Source organism: Oryzias melastigma, linkage group LG2 (genome assembly GCF_002922805.2).
Source record: "Oryzias melastigma strain HK-1 linkage group LG2, ASM292280v2, whole genome shotgun sequence".
Taxonomy (NCBI): Eukaryota; Metazoa; Chordata; class Actinopteri; order Beloniformes; family Adrianichthyidae; genus Oryzias; species Oryzias melastigma.
Window position 1 is genome coordinate 15,233,600 of NC_050513.1, and position 16,801 is coordinate 15,250,400.

Consider the following 16,801-nt stretch of genomic DNA (forward strand, 5'->3'; position numbering starts at 1 on the left):
TTTTATTGCTTTATTTCAAAAACATGAATGTTAGAAATTAGTAGACATAAAAAAGAAGTTAATACTGTCTGATACAAGATGTCCCTTTTTTGCGGTCCGTTTTCCTGCGTTTGCTCTTCGATTAAAGCCGCTCTTTTTAAAATTTCCTCTGTGGATTGAGTTTTAGTTTGGAGCATTGTTGCTGAAGGTCATTCTGCGATGCGGCGGCAGTTCTGCTCTTTCATCAGGCCTTATCTCGCGCTGTAAATTACTCTTTGAATGTTTCTCTGTCACGCTGGCTCCAAATCATCCCTTTGCAGACTCGCTTCCAGGTAAAAAAAAAATAATAATAATGATTTTCAATAACCAAGTGGTTTAATTAAAATAATTCTGCACACTGTGAACTTTGACTCAGAGAAGAAATGTTAATTAAATGATGTTATTGCTTTTTGCTCGTTAGCTCAAGACTTATAATTGAAAAACCTGCTCCCATGTAGGAAATAGAGTTATGCTTCAAAATAAATTAGTAAAAAACGCTTTGCTGCTTGTTAACCATTCAATTTTTTTTATATTTGACAAAATTAGTTTTTTTTGTACTTTTAATATGCTAAGTTTGTAAATGTAACCCAATTTTTTTTTCTATATTTTTTAAAATCCTCTTCAAAAATTATTTATGTTTTTGTTTTTATTTTGACTGAAGGTTGACAAAATTTTTCATGTAAAAACTTTTTAGTAATTTTTTTATTTTTTTTTATATTTTTTGTATCGTTTTTTTTTTTTTTTATGTCTTAGCCTTAAAAAACTACTTTTAGTAAAAATCTTAAGGCTTTAGTGTGAACAAATACCACAGGTCTGAGAGTCGTAGACACAAGTCTGATTTAGAATAAAAAAATCAAAACTTTATTTAAAAAAATATGCTAATATTTATACCATTTAATTCAGATTTTGCATAGACAGTCAATGCTGCTGAACTTATGTGCAACGACTCAGAAACGTAGATTTTTATTCGTGGATCTGATAAGAAGGAGATGACATTTTCCTGGCCGCTGACATCCAAGAGATTCAACTACAAGAACCAAACAGCAGCTGCAAGGATCACACTTGGATCACATCAACTTTTACGACTATAGCTGATAAACGTCCTGAAATTACCCCGCAGAGTTCATGGTTCAGTTTTTGTTTAAGTACACATTGGAGTAACAGGTGAAATATCTCTTGACGTCTCAGACACTGCGGGTTTTCGGGTGGTCCAGGCCTCTTTAGGGTCATAGAGTCTGGATCTTTAGAGGAGTCTTTGTGGCCGAATTAAGGGGCGTCGTTGACAATGGAACGTACGATTATCGAGCATGTGGTGAGTGTATCGTGAAATGTTTGTAAGGATAATGTAAGTCAGGGCGGATGCTGTACTGTCCTCTTACTGACTCTTTGTCTTGTGCACAGAATTCTGTGGATTTTAATCAAATAAAAAGTTCTATTCTTTACCCTTAAGCCTCGTGTCCACTGAGCAGTCCGATACGGTCCGGTATTTTGAGCGTTTCAATTCTAAAATTGATCTTTTAAAACCACGGCTCTCACACTGGTGGGCCATTTTTGGCCCTCAAATCGATATTTTGCGGCCCCCGCCTTAAAATGAAAGTTCGACGTCGACTAAGCAGTATCTGCTGCAAGTTTTGTCTGGTCGCCAGAAAAGTCCTTAGCAACAGTTGCTAGCGTCATTAGCTCCCGCCTTTTCACAGGACACGCAGAAGATAGTAGTACGTAGACATGAACAAATGTTCTTGTAGACATAGACAATGCACCAAAAACCATACTTCTTGGTATCCCCCATCGGTTGTAGGTCCATTGAAAAGTGGAACAGAACTGTTGTTGTAGAGCTGCTGTAGCCACCTGTTGATTGGCGTAAAGTGATGACAACATTAGAAAACGCCAAAATGGCGCTAATTAAAGCTAACGTCTCCAACGTTTGTAAGCATTCTGGTTTTTGGGGTTTCCTGTGAACTCTTTTGGTCACGAGTCTTTATTGAAAATAAACGACAGCAAGGTCTGGTCTGCGGTGGAACTGCAAACTTTCCTTGTCGTCCTTGGCAACCGTGTGATACTGGGTAAGCTACTGCTCATTTGAAGCAAGGCTTCAATCGTCAGTCCTTACCAAAGACTTCACTCAACCTTGCGTGTTGTATTCGTGTTCACTACTGCAAAACTTCTGTCCACACCAGGAGTATTATTTCTCTATTTTACTATGTTTTAGATCACATAGGTGCAACACCAACAGAATTAGGGGTCCGTTGACAGCTGGTCGTCCTCCTCCTCACCAGGCTGACCCAATTAGCAACGAATCAATCCATAAAAAGATCCCAGAACAAAATACTTCAGGTGTAAAACTATACTCTAGTAACTGGATTATGTTCTGTCATAGTACAGATGCTATTAGAAAAATATTTGTGTGGGCCATCTACGTGTCCCATACAAATTTACTAATTTTTAGCCCATATCTAGCCATAAGGGCCGTTGTTTCTAGACTTGAGCCAGGAACTGTATCTGTTTTTGGTATTTGGGATCAAATTAAAGGAAACAAAGGAACAAATTGGGGAATTCTTGGAGGTCAAAAGCAGTAAATCTGTTTTCTCTAGATGCACATTCAAGACCAACGACTCTCTGTAGGCTCTTGGCAACTTCTTTGGGTTTTAGCAGCTGGCGCTCGAGGGAGCGTTTGGTCCGTTCGCTCCAGCGTTTCCCACTTGATCCGCGTCAAACCGGACAAGCGAAGCTACTTCACATAACCGTCTGATTTCCCGTTTGCTCCTCCTGAGCGTCCGTGCTGTGGTCACTGTGGGATACTTTTGCTTTAGAGGAGGAGAGAGTGAGGAGAAGGAAAAAATAAGATGTCCATCTTCCAGCTGTTTGGAAAGCTTAAGTGATGCAATTCATCTCCGTAGGAGTAAATATGTGTTACATCATGCATCTTTACTTGAGTTTAAGTCAGAGTTGTTCGAAAATACGGAGATAATTACACCTCAGCAGCCATTAAAACAAATGTATCGGACAGCCTTCATTTGTATTTCAGCAGAACAAACAAGAATACTGTCCTCATACATTCATACCAAGCAACCAGAGGCTAGATATTAAAAACAGGAGGTNCCCCCCCCCACCCCCAGGGATCAATAATGTGGTCAGATGATGGTAAAAGATCATATTAGGAGGAGATCATGAGTTTAGCCTTAATGAAAGATGCACAGAACCTGTTTGTTTGCATTTACAGATGAAGAATGTGATGATGGGGGGGGTCGTCATGGTAACGGGGAAAGCATCCCCGCAGGGCTGCTGATCAGTCCGCGATGGCATCTCTGGTTTGCATCAGCTCGTCCTCCCGTGGAGTCGTCAATGTTTTTCGCTTCAGACGTCCACTGAGAAAACTTCAGAGGAAAGCGAGCTTGTTAACGCTTCGCTTTCATTTTCATTTTTATTTATTTATTTTTACCAGTGAGAACAAAGCAGAACCTCAATAGAAAAACAGCAGCCAACAATTCTATTTAATAAAATTTGGCATTTAGGAGATGTTTCTTGATGCGTTTAAAATGCACAAGAAGGACTCAAAAATCGTGTTTTGATTAAAGTTGGGTTTGATGAAATTAGACTTAGAAAACTTAGAAATGAAGTTTGGAACAACTTTAGTTTATGCTGTTATCAAAAAAATAAATCTGAGTTCTGAAAGCATCTTTTTCAACAGTTCTGTCACCATTATCCCATAATATTCCTTAAAACAAACATAGCTGTGGCTAACTGATGTAGCGCAGCCGCATTAGCAATAATACCTAACGTTGTTTGCAAGTCGTAAAATTAAGATAACAGACTTATTTATACCAGTCAAACAACTGTTACTGTGATGCTTACTGACTTATATCGGTAAATCAAATATTATTCTGACTACAGTAACTCCCAATCTAAAAAAAAACAAAAAAGAGCCGACTTATACTGGTAAAACAGATGTCATTCTGACTGTGCTGGCTCCCAACCTCGTGAGTAGCATGTTAAAAAAAAAAAAATGACACGGTCCAACACTGCTACACGTTAGCCACATTAGCACAGTAATACCCAACGTTGTCTGTAAGTCTTAAAATTAAAATAACAGACTGATACCAAACAAACAACTGTTACTGTGATGCTAACTCCCAACTTTGTTAGCGACACATGAAAAAAACACAATTTGACACCGCTATTTGTTAGCCGTTAGCCTATTATATGACTGACTTGTAATACCAAAAACAGACTTAAAAAAGTACGCGTCAACACGACGGTTTTGAATGCAGAAGCCTAAAACCTGCATTTCAACACGTTAACATAGACTTTTTACTGGAAGTGGTCAGTTAAATGGACGCTGCCGAGACCTTCGTGAACGTAGCATGACACCGCTACCTGTTAGCCACATTAGCGTAACACTAACAAACTTGTTTACCTTTCAAAATCAGTGAACACAACCAGAGTTAATCCATATATTAGGCGCACCATTGTTTTTTTTTTAAGAATTAACTCTTTTAAGTGTGTCTTATAGCGTGGAAGATATGTTAACATTTTGAAATTGTGACATTAATGTGTTTTGTATTTTGTGACTGTATGTAAGTGAAATATAGACCCTTTTTTGTGGCAAACACTTGATTTGTTCCCATGGAAACCACTTCTGTTAGGCAATGATTGGTTATATTATCTCTGTTTGAATCATGTATCTTAATGACATAGTAAGTCCAAAATGTTTTTATCTTATTTTGAAACTTTGAGCTGTGTTAACTTCCTGGACTCTTTAAGAAGTTCAGAACCCCACTGGTCCTTAAAACACTAGATGTCTAAGGCCAAACGAAGCGGCGATTAAGACCCGTTTTTCCTCAAGTTAATGTAAATATTTCCAGAATTGACAAACAGAGCGGAAAATGCTCAGACGACATGGTTGCAGATATACGACTTGATCGTGACATGACTCACCGCCTGGAAGGAAATCAAGTCTTTTAGAGTACTAGCATGAAAATACCCTCACAAGATTCTAAAGTCGAATATTTCAATTGCATGAAGCACTTAGAGGTTTCTTTTAAAGATTCATTCCTAGAAGATATTTATTTCCTTTTAAGCAATAAAAGTTTTACTGTTTGCTGATGATAATTGTGTTTATATTATCGTCATAGAGACGGTTTGCTGCTGTTCAGGTCTCTACGACCATAAGTCCTTTAGATTGATTCAAGTGGGTACATTTCTGTCGCTGTTGGGGAACATTATCTATAGGACACTTTTCAAAAAGTTTGAATTAAAAAAGAACATGTTTTTAAAAGGAGTTGGGGTGTATCTGCAGGGTTATACAACCTTAGACTGACGTGTCTGGAGTGACAGACTTTGACAAGTGATAAAAAAAAAGAAAAAAAAATCCTTGTAGTGTGAAGCTTGTGCATGCAGTCGCTTGTTCTTGCCAGCTGCAGGTAAACAACCGGCTATAAACCAGAAAACGTCCGTGACCCCGTTCCGTCTTACACCTCAGCCATAAACGGCCTCGATTCTTCGAAAGTGCGCCCGTTTCCCAGCACAAAGCCGCCGTATCTCGTGGTGTTTTGGCGTTCGCGCAGCAGGAATGAACACATTCCTGAAGTCTTGCAGCTGCTCTTAGTAGAATCGCTCCAGATAACAAGTACACCCAGGATCACATGCGTCTGGCCCTTTAGGCCTCTGTCCCAAAGTGAGAAGGAGATAGCTTCATTCATAAACAGTGTCAGAAACTCCACATGTGACTTTACGCTGATAGGATTCAAAGAATTCCTTCCATCATCACCACTTTTTTTTGAGATAAGCATTGACATGGCAGTTCTTTTTTCTCTATTTTTTTTTCCTAGGGAGACAGAATAACAAACACAACCAGAAAAAAAGCATGACCTCAACTCAAACCTCTAAAGGTTTTGAAATTCTAGCTGCAAGGACAAGAAGACAAAACAGGTCAAAATGACGCAAAAAGGCTGAAAAAATGCCCAGGAAAGAACAAATTTGGCACAAATAGCAGAGAGGTTACAAAAAACCTTGGGAACTAGGAGGACTCACGAACTACAAAATCTATATACCTGCAGGAAAAAGTGTTTTTTTTTTTTAGAAGACTTTTTTTTGGCTTCTGAAGGAACTGGGCCCTTGCAGTCCGAATATCCTCCAGTGACAGGTTGCCACGGCGATCATCTTGTGTCCTTTGGTGGGTTCTGGCTGTTGATGATGTGTAATCCTCTCTGCTGCCGGATCAAAGCGGGGATTATTCGCTGTGATTGTCATTGTTTTCTCTTGTGTTTTATCCTTGGAGTCTGTGAAAGACTCCCGCGGGACCTTGTGTTTTACATAAAGCATATATGGGCCTCCCTTCCTCGCGGTGGCTTGACGCACGCCGGTGCCGACCCCGTCTGACTCCCGCTCAGCTGCCAGCTGCTGGGCGAGACGGATGTCCTCCTCGTCTCCAGTAAAAGCAGCGAGCTGAGGAAAACACGGAAAGGTCAAGTGTGAAAGGAGGAGGAGGCCAAAAGCAAACAGGGAAGAAAAGGAGAAAATTAAAGCTGCCGTCAACACAGTACATGTCTGTGATCGGTCAAACTTTTTTAAAGAAGGTCCAAGACCCCATAACCCTTACTTATTTAATATTTTTGGATCTTTTTTGAATTGTTTCCAATAAAAGAAAGGATATCCGCTCAAGGTTTCAGTTTGTCTCAGACGGTCATGGAGCAGAAGCACCTGCGTTTTTAACATTTTCTTTTGGCGTTTTTATGAAAATATATATTAAGAAAATTAATCTGGATTCAAATTCAAATTGTTGTGGATCCAAAGTGGTTGAAAAATTACAGTTTGGGAAGAGGTCATGTTTTTAACCGGATACATGTAGAGAAAATGGTATGGTCGAGTCGGGGTGGGATTATATAAGTTCGCTTCCTTCCACTTCCTTTCAAGTGATCTACTTGTGATTCATTAAGTGATATGTTATTTATTATGACCTGATTGCTTGAAATAAACCATTTAATTCATTCATTCATTCATTCAAAGTTAAAGCTACGATTTCTAGGTTGTACTTTCAGACGAATAGATCCATGTATGTTAGGGCTGAGTATCGATAATAATTTCCAGTATCAATTTGATTCAATACACCAGAACCTGGATCCAATTAAATTTTCATTATTTCAATCCGTCTATTCAATTTAAATTTTGAGTTTACACATTTATACACATTTCTTCAGAAATGTATTAATAATATATGTATGTTTTGAATATATTTATATTAATCTGACAAAGTTCACATACTGTAATATTTATCTGTTAATGTCATACAGTGTGACATGGGTTCTTAAAAGGTGAAGCTCTAACAAAATTGTTTAGATCATCAACATTGGAGGGCGTTTCAGTTTGGCCACTAGGTGGCGATCGTGTTATAACATCACACCTAAATCCAGAAGAGGAAGAACGAATTCGCAAAAAAAATTGTTTTAGACCATAAATAGTTACTTTAAAAAATGTTTATTTAAAAGAGTTTGGAAAATTTCTGCCTGTGAGTTTATAAAGATGTTAATTTAGTCAGGAATGTGTGTTTAGGTTGACCGAGCGTTAGCATTAGCCGTTAGACGTTAACGTATTAAACGTTAGCATCAAGCTAGTGGATATTAGCTTGATATTATCTAGATATTAGCACCGCTCATGTTAGGTTGGGGGAATGAAGCTAGCAGGAGAGTGTAAACAGATGGGCGACGGGAAGTGGGGGAGGGGTTGCTCTTTCCCTCAACAGTCCCGCCAACAACTCCAGAGGCAAATTTCTGATCAAGTCTTACAGAAACTATGTCCTAGAAAACAATACAGTTTTTAAAATCTGTGCTAAAAATGACAAAATCATAATTAAAAGACCACTAGGAACGTTTTTACAATAGATCAAAAGATGTTTGGAGAGGATCTAGTAGGAGAGGGTGTAAATGGAGAGGGGTGACCTAAGGGGGGCGGTTTGCTCAAGTTTTTAATGAACTCCTGCCACTCTACAGAAGCTATATTCTAGAAAACGACAATCTTTTTGTATTTTAATAGCCCTAACTCTAAAATCAGAATTAAAAAAACACTTGGAACGATTTTACAAGAGAGAAAAGCAGTTTGAGTGGGACTTTAAGACAGAGGAAACAAAGTATGAACAAAACTCGTTCCAATGACTCTTAAGCTACACCTTTGGACTACGAAGTTCAGGTCTGCCTCTTCTTCTTTTTTTTTTTTTCCTGTGCCGGGGTTGTGATTCTGTAAAGTTGATTGGAGGCTACATGAGAGAAATGCCTGCAGGCGAGCAAACATATAAGAAAGCAGCTCGCCGACTCGAGAATTACACAAACTTTGGAGTGGCGTTATCGTTTTCGCGCAACTTTTCACTTCAAAGCGTTGGTATGAAGCGAACGTGGATATGTGGCCGCAGGACTTTGGAGCCGACCTAGAACCTGAACTTGTCTTAGCTCGTCGTTGACCAAAGCTTTCATCTCAAATGGTTTCTTAAACTGTTTATGGGCAGATTAGACCCAATGAAACCACAGTTGTTTCTTTGCGCTGGGATTATTGACCGTCATGCTAAGCCGCTGACACAGAGTCACTGTTGTTTCGACCGCTTTCGTGCCCTCTTCCCCTTGGCCCCACGGGAGAAGATGCCAAAGCCTCTAAGCCTCTCGTGTCTCTCAAAGTTAAGAGGATACAATGGTTCAGGGGGAAGAAACGATAGAGCGTGAGCCTTTTTAGCACCTTACCGCTGTGCTCTAACTGCAGCTCAATGATGAAAAGATTTTACACCTTTCCAGTAGAGGTTCTTATCTTCTTAAAAGCTTCTTTGAAATGTCAAGCCCAATTTGTTAGGGTATTCTTTTTAATTTTCTTGTGTCAAAACCAGCCAGTCGTGGTACAGTCTGGCTTAGTAAAGGTTGGACTATAGAATAATTTGGTAGCTCTACCTGTGCTGTCAGTCTGAAAAAAAACACAAAATCTCCATCTTGGATCATTCTTGTCCTCACTGAGTATCCTTTAAAAAACAAACATGTAAAAGACCTAAAGGAACAAATATTCATTTTCAGGCCATGAAGCGTGACGCTTAGCAAACAGGAACAGACCTTCCCTTTTCCATCAAGATTGCATCAAGATATGCAGTCAGTTGGCCAGGCAGTAACCTCTCCAGAGTGTTGTTTGATTGGAACTTGGATGAAACACCAAACAGGGCATCTGGAAGTTATACTGACCGGATGCCCAAACCACCTCAGCCGATTGGTTTAGATGTGGAGAAGTAGCCGGTCTCCGGTGAGCCTGTCATGGAGGACTGAGCTCCTCCTGTCCAACCTTTTTGTGAAAAAGGAGTGAACATTGGAATATTTAAAGTCCGAGCCTGATTATCTTTTAATCTATTGTCCCCAGTGGTCTTTTAGTCATAATTATGCAGTTTTTAGGCAACATCAAGAAACCTATGTCGTTTTCTAGGACAGGGCGGTAGTAGTTCATTAGAAACGTACCTCTGAGTTGTGGGTGGGACTGTTGGCGCAGAGTTACCCAGTTCTGTCACCGATAACTGAGAGTTCTCTGTTTACACCCTCTCCTGCTAGCTTACAACCGCTCGCAACCTAACATTAGCGGTGTAACAAAACCTAGATGGCAGCTCGGAAAAGGAAAACGAAGACCTACTGTATATCTTCCAGTATTCGTCGTCTCTAATTGATGCCGGTCTTCAATAAAGGTTGGGTCTAACAGGTGTTCTTTAATTTAGAAGCCGGTCTGTAAAAGTGTCCAGGTTCCTTTAAGAGCCCCCCCTCCCCCTCCCTCAATGCACATACAAACACGAAGGCTTCTATTGGAATAAATACAGTACATGAATCTTGTAGTCTACAATTGACCTCCTGATAGTAGGTTCTATGTCACAAATATGATCTTTTTCAAATTGCATTCTTTCAGCTGCTTGGAATTTACAATGAATTGAATTAATGAATTCTTAGATGTGCAATTTTAACCTTAATTTTCTTAATATGTCTCCTCCATCCTCAAAAAGACCAAAAACATGATTTTCGTTGAAGTGGGTCTCTAAGCAAATTTAGGCTTCTGCAATATAATATTTTCTTATTTATTAAAACAATTATAACAACCCAAAAGTATGTTTTTTTTTCTTAATTTTGGAAGACAATATCCATAGAAACTAAGTTGAATCCTCTGAATTTCTCTTCAGTTTATTGTTTTTCATAAAAAGCCACTGAGAGCGATCCATTCATTACACACTCTTCAGTTTTGGTGTCACCGCTTGCTAATTGTTAATTTGACGTCTATTATTGTCACTCATTGGCTTTCTGTGTAAATCACTGAGATGTGAATGTTCAAGGCACTTACCTCCATGGCAGGCAGAACGTGGCTCAACACCACTACATACGATTGTGATCTGTGGTCATGCTCCACGCATGCTCCTCTCACCTGGAGTCCACTCTCCACCCATGTTGCCGTCATTTGTTCCTCCTGTGAGCCGAGGTACTTAAGGCTGGACAGTTTCTCAGTCTCTCTGCCAGGTCATTGTGCCTCAATTCGTATTCCTGCAGTTCACAGTGGTCATAGATTTTGCCTGCTGTGTTTGACCCATTTTCTGTCCCTGAAAACGATTGGATCTGTCCCTCTTGGTGTATCGGTTTGCTTCTCCTGACTCTACCTTTTTGCCTTTGGATCACAGACTGAATTTCTATGCCCTGTCTCATAGATTTGATCTAATATGTAGATTACTGAGTGTGCATTTGGCTGGTTGTAATCGGTGAACAGCAGGTCCTAGCAAAAGCACATGCAAGGGTGAGAAGGAAGTAGGTGTGTCAACACATTCTCATCCACAAGTCGTCACATGTTGATGTTTGGGTAACGCCGCTTCCGCGTCATTTTTTGAGGTGTTGGCTGTTCGTAAAATCAGGGGTCCGCAACCCTCGGTATGCAGAACTGGATACGGTACCAGATGCACACTGGGACACGTCCAGTACTGTGGCCATAACCAAGTACAATACCCTAACCTTAACCTGGTACTGGTTCGCGCCCGGTATCGCATCTGGTCGGGTTAGGGTACCAGTACCCAGTTTGGGTACGTGTCACAGGACTGGACTGGTTCTGGTTCGCAGCCCTGTAGGTTGGGGACTCGTGATTTAATGGGAACAGCCAGTATGTCGAAAACCGATGACTTGGGGACACTTAAAATGTAAAGAGAGACGCGGAGGGGTCCTTAACCAAACATCAACATGTGACGACTTGCGAGTGAGAATGCGTTGGGTTTGTAGTACGGATATTTCACTTTTTGACTCCCCTAAATCCTGTGCTGCATTTGTGCAGTGCTATTCACGCGGTGTGCAGCCTGACTGTATGAGACCGTATTTATGTGGGCATTCTATGGATGATGTGCACACTCTGTGCATGTGGCATTCTAGGGTCAAGAAGTCAGTACTTGTACTTCACTAACGACTAGAGTGTGGCGTAAAGACATCAGACAACAGCATCCCTTGTACATCATAAGTGCGTTAGCCTTACAAATAGTTCTTGATAGACAATTGTACGTTCTGTTTTTAATGAAGCCTCTGGAGGGAACTGCAAGACACACCTGGACTTACCTTAACATGAAGAGGTCAACCCAAAAACTTAGAGAACCTGTACAGGTCAGCCCCCCTATGGGTGCATGTTCCTAAGGCTTTAGATGATTCATTAGATTAGTAGCTGTAAGAAATGAGTATAAAATAAACTAAAAAGCTTTTCCGACACCTTTCCAGTGCTCTAACAACCTGCTTAGATCGTTTTCCCACCTCTGAACCAAAAACTCATATTCTATTGTACAAGAAACCAAAGCCGAGAGAGAACACGAGTTTAATTACCTGCTTAGATCCATGAAAGCTCCAACTGGGTCAATAATACAAGTTACAAGACATTGTTGACCCAGATTCTTAGTCAGGAGAAATAGAAGTACCTTTATGAGAAATGAGAATTGTGGCTTGAAAATCGGTCGATTAACTTGAATTTTATTCTTTCCAAGATTCTTTTTGAAGACTACTAAAGAAAATGTGAATGGTCTGTGTGAAGTCTTAGAGACTTGGATACATCGGTTGACTATAAGTAATCTAGGCTTTGGAAATCCCAGTAACGTACAAAAAATAATAATTGATAGTCTCTAGAAATAATGGATAATTTTTTGTGTCTTTAACCCTTTTGTGTACTAGATTAATTTGAATCCCACATGCACCATGCTTTTTATTTGTCTGATTTTGTAGAGTTTCTGCAATTTTGTAGAGTTTCTGCATTTGCTGCTTGCACAGTCAAGAACTATATGTATGTATATATATATATATATATGGGGGGGTATACTCTCAGGGCCTACAAAGCCTTTAGTGAAGGCCTAAAATTATCTGAAAAGAAGGATCTAAATCATAGAGAAATGAATATATATATATATATATATATATGTGTGTATATATACTTTTGTCCAATATGTATTTTAGATCATTCCAACTTATGTCAGCTTCTCTCAGCCCTGCACTACTGTCAGACTGTTATTTCTCATGAAAGTTACCAACCAATCAGATTTTAGCCCTCACTTTCGGCTAGGTTAATGAAAGTCTGCCTTACACTTATTCAATCCACTTACATCCTCACTTCCGGTCTTTGCGGCGGCTTTCTCATGAGATATACTGTATATACATTTTTTTTTTCTTATTTTTTTTCCCCCTATAATTCTGATGTGACCTATATGTACACAGCAAATACATTGACCTTTGTCAGTAGGTGCAGAAAGTAATTCTGCATTCATGTGATGTTGGAAGATTTGTAGTTTTTCTGACGTTCATGTGTGTTAAACACCACATGAACACAGTATATCTGTAAATTTACATTTTTTCCTCGATGGACGTCAACCCATAGGTGCAATGGGCTCTAAAATGAGACCAAAAGTCAAAAATTTTGAAATTCGAATTCAAAAAAAGTAATTCTCATTCAAATTAAAGCCAGATTCCCAGTTATTTTCCCTTTCTTATAAACTGTAAAAAATACTACACATCTACTTATGTTCGGCCCTTTTGTCAAATTTTGGAGCCCTTTGTGGCCCACAAGTCTAAAAGTTTGGCCACCCCACATATAGCCCATGTTTGCACTAAAGAAGCAGGGAGGGGCTACTTTTTCTTTGTTTACTATCGTTTACTAGCGCCCTGTCCAGCCCCTACAGTTGGAAGAGGTTTGGTGCGAAATGTCGTAGCGGTTCAAATCTCGTGGATCTTGCTTTAGGCTTTATTCCGATACATGAAAGACTTGATGTCACAGAATGTCGTCCAGCCACAAACCGCTTTTATTAAGGTTTCCTTCTTGATTAATCTTCAAATGGTTGGCATTTCCGTGAATTGAAAGGGACGTCACTACCAGATCTGAGTCCCTTGATTGGTAACTTGCAAAGCACGTCCAATGGAAGTGCGTTTTTTACATTGGAACTTTCGTAGCTACACGTGAACATGGGAGTTTGAAGTCTGAAACACGCGTTTACATGGACTTTTTGTTGGACGTGGTCGCTTGCCAAGGGGAATGTGAATGCAGCAAGAGAGCATTTGTTCTTTAGATGTCGCAAAAACGTGTCTAGCTACGTGTGAAGCCCAAGAAGCTCATTCATATCAGATTTTTCCATTGGTAGTGGTCGCTTGCCAAGGGCGGTGTCAATGTAGCGTAAGAGCATACGTCCCCTGAAAATGGTTGAAAAGCGTGTTTAAATGTGTCCACATCACATGTGTCAAAGTCAAGGCCTGGGGGCCGGATCCGGCCCTCTGGGTAATTATATCCGGCCCTCCAGTTATTTTATTTTATTTTTATAAATGGCCCAAAGTTTTTTTGCACTGATTTCTAACTTTTACAAAATGTATTTTTACGGAGAGTAAAATATTGAGAGTTATTTAAGGTTTATTTATTCTTGAATTTTATTCCTGCCTGTTTTTATTCATAGCTATGTTAAGAAATCCAATTTTAAAATTTCTAAAATTTTGTTTTGGTGTGTTCACTAAATGTTTATCCTGTTCACGCCGTGACTTAAGGTGTGTTTTGGGTTTTTGCCTCCTGGTCTAACAGACTTTAGGTTGTGAACGTAGCTAAAGACTGAATGTTACTTAGGTCGTTGTAAAATCCTACACTTGAAACGCACTTTAATGCATGTTTTCATCAACTTTTGGTTGGAAGTGGTTGCTTGAACTCACACCCAGATTTGGCCTTAAAAAAGTGCAGTACATGACAAATCCACTCACTGTATCCTCCAGCTGTGAACTTTAATTTGCACTCGCGCACACTTCCCCGCTTCCATATGCTCAGCAGTGTGTGTGATGGAGCAGTTCAGTGAACTAAGCTGATTAGACACATGAGCCTTCAGTCAGACCTCTAATGCCAGATCACTTTGATCTCACCAAACATGAAAAACAGTTGATTTATTTATTGTTTTTGTAAATAATGATTAACGACTTTGTGTCTTTGAAACCAATCAAAGCATTTTTTCTGTCGCTACATGAAGCCATTCCAATGTCTTCTGGGTTTAATTGCTGCTGTGCCAGCAGCTCCTTGAGGATTAGCAAACATCGAGGTCACACAGCAGCTAGCTAAGTTCATTAAGCGGCGCTGCTTGAAAAAAGCCTGGAAAGTACATAAAAAACACCATTGTTAGCGGGATTTTAGAAAATTCCTCGAGTTTTCTGGTTCCAAGGGTGTCTTGGTCAGAAAATTTGAACTTGTCCAGATAGAAACATTAACTCTTGTTTTTTCGTTAGCATTTTTGCAAAAAATGCATTAGCATTTAAATGTTTTGCTTGGTTTTCTTGTCCTTAACAGAGGATTTCAGGAAATAAATAAAAAAAAAAAAATTTGTTTGTATGTTTTATAACTTGATTTATATTTCATCATCACTACATAATGCTCAAGAGACACTGAATGAGTGCAGAAGTTGCTTCATAGACGGTCTAAGTTCTGTAGTCTGTTAGAGATCCTCCTGAGGGGAATTTTTCAATGGATTAGTTCACGGCTGATTTGAGTTAAAAAAAATAAAAATAAAAAAAGGAAAGAAGCAGGAGGAGTTTCATCCCTCGTGATAGATTTCTTGACGAACGAGGAGGCGTTTCCGCCCTCCCTCCTGCGCAAGTCTGAAGACTCCAACAGCTTGAGGCTGATCGGGTCTGAGCTTTTAAAACATCCAGTGTCTCTGGGGTTTCTATTTTTGGACGTAATCAGATCAAACCCCGGACTTTCCCACAACAAGAAAATCTCAGTGGGGACATCAAAAGGATGTGGAGAACTTTTCTCAGCTCATGCTTGTTTTTGTTTTGTTTTGTTGACAGGTTGACCAAACGGTGGCAGGATGATGTGGTTGCTATTTTTTCTGCTTCCACTAGGGGGCGGCAGCAGGATCGAGACACAGGAAACCCCCCACCGGGTCAAGCACAACTATGGTAAGCTTTCAAATTTTGGTTCTCTCTTTAAATGACCCCTCTCCCACCGTGTTCCAAACAGGAAGTACCTGCTGGCTCCAAGAAGACAAAATTCTATCATACTGAGAAATAAACAGCTAGTTTTTTGGGCTAAATTAGAAAAAAGGGGCACCACAGAAGAAGAAGTGACACGAAAAGACAGAAAATGTCGCAGACGACTCCTAAAATACAATTTTACATTTCGTAAATCTATGTTGTAAATCGTTACTTACGTAAAGTGTTCCATGACTTTTCTACGCAGATTTACGTTAATTGCGTATACACTACTATAAAGTGTCGTAAAGGTTATTTTTCTCCGTTTCAGAATCCGCTAAAATTTCGTAAACGGTCGGAGAGTTACGTTAGTCAAAATACTACAAACATTGGAGATAAAGCTCCACTCTTAAAGAACAAAAAAATTGACGAAAAAAATAGTAACATGAATCAATGAGGAACTGCGACATCCACCATCTGCCCCTAGAGGCCTTTGGTGGAACTGCAACATTTGGTACTTTATCCTTTGAGCAGAAAAGTTTAGTTTTGAGTTGAACAGAAAATTGTGACACAAAGAAGTGACGAAAGGACAGAAAATGTGGCTGATGATACCTAGAAAACTTGTTTTCGTACCTTAAATCTATAACAGCGGAGACCGAAATCAGCTGATTTACATCGATTGTGTTAACACTTCACTAATGTAAAGTATCACAAAGGATAGTTTTCTCCACTCAGAATTAGCTAGAATTAGGCAAATTTTGTAAACGGTTGGATAGTTATAGGTAGTCAAAATACTATAAACATTGGAGCTAAAGCTCTGGTTTTAAAGAATGATAAAACTGCTAAAAAAAAAAAAGTAATAATTGTGAACCGATGGGGAACTGCGATATCGGTCATCTGCCCTAGTGGCCTTTGTTGGAATTGCAACATTTGGTTCTCCCTCGTTTTGGTCCAGTTCAAGAAGAGAAAAGTTTAGACTTGATTTTAACAGAAAAACTATGACACGACTAAGAATTTACACAAAAAGACAGAAAATGTGGCTGATGACACCTAAAAAACACGTTTTCGTATCGTAAATATTTGCCATAAATCATTGCTTAGCATAAAATGTTCGATGACAGTGCAGAGCAACTTTTCAACACATCAACTGATTTACATTGAGTGTGTTAACACTTCCCTACTATGAAGTGTCGCAAAGGCTAGTATTCTCTGCTTCAGAATTTGCTAGAATTATGTTTATTTTGTAAACGGTAAAGATATTAAAAAAAAAACTATAAACATTGAAGGTAAAGAATCTTAAAGCTTAAAGAATGATAAAACTGCTAAACAAAATAGGAATGTGAACCAAT

At 39.3% G+C, this 16,801-nt stretch overlaps 1 protein-coding gene across 7 annotated transcripts in view; it reads left to right on the forward strand.

Moving 5' to 3' along the window:
• LOC112156776 (prolactin receptor) overlaps positions 1 to 16,801 on the forward strand; it is a 65,161-nt gene that overhangs the window by 21,196 nt on the left and 27,164 nt on the right. For 5 of the 7 annotated variants that reach the window (XM_024289128.2, XM_024289127.2, XM_024289131.2 and 2 more), the window contains exon 2: positions 15,330 to 15,440. In XM_024289128.2, the coding sequence (XP_024144896.1) occupies positions 15,350 to 15,440 (91 nt within the window). In that variant the 5' untranslated portion in view covers positions 15,330 to 15,349. Of the gene's footprint in view, positions 1 to 979; positions 1,331 to 14,053; positions 15,441 to 16,801 lie in introns of those variants that run through there. The other 2 variants (XM_036214803.1, XM_036214809.1) reach the window with 2 other exon arrangements.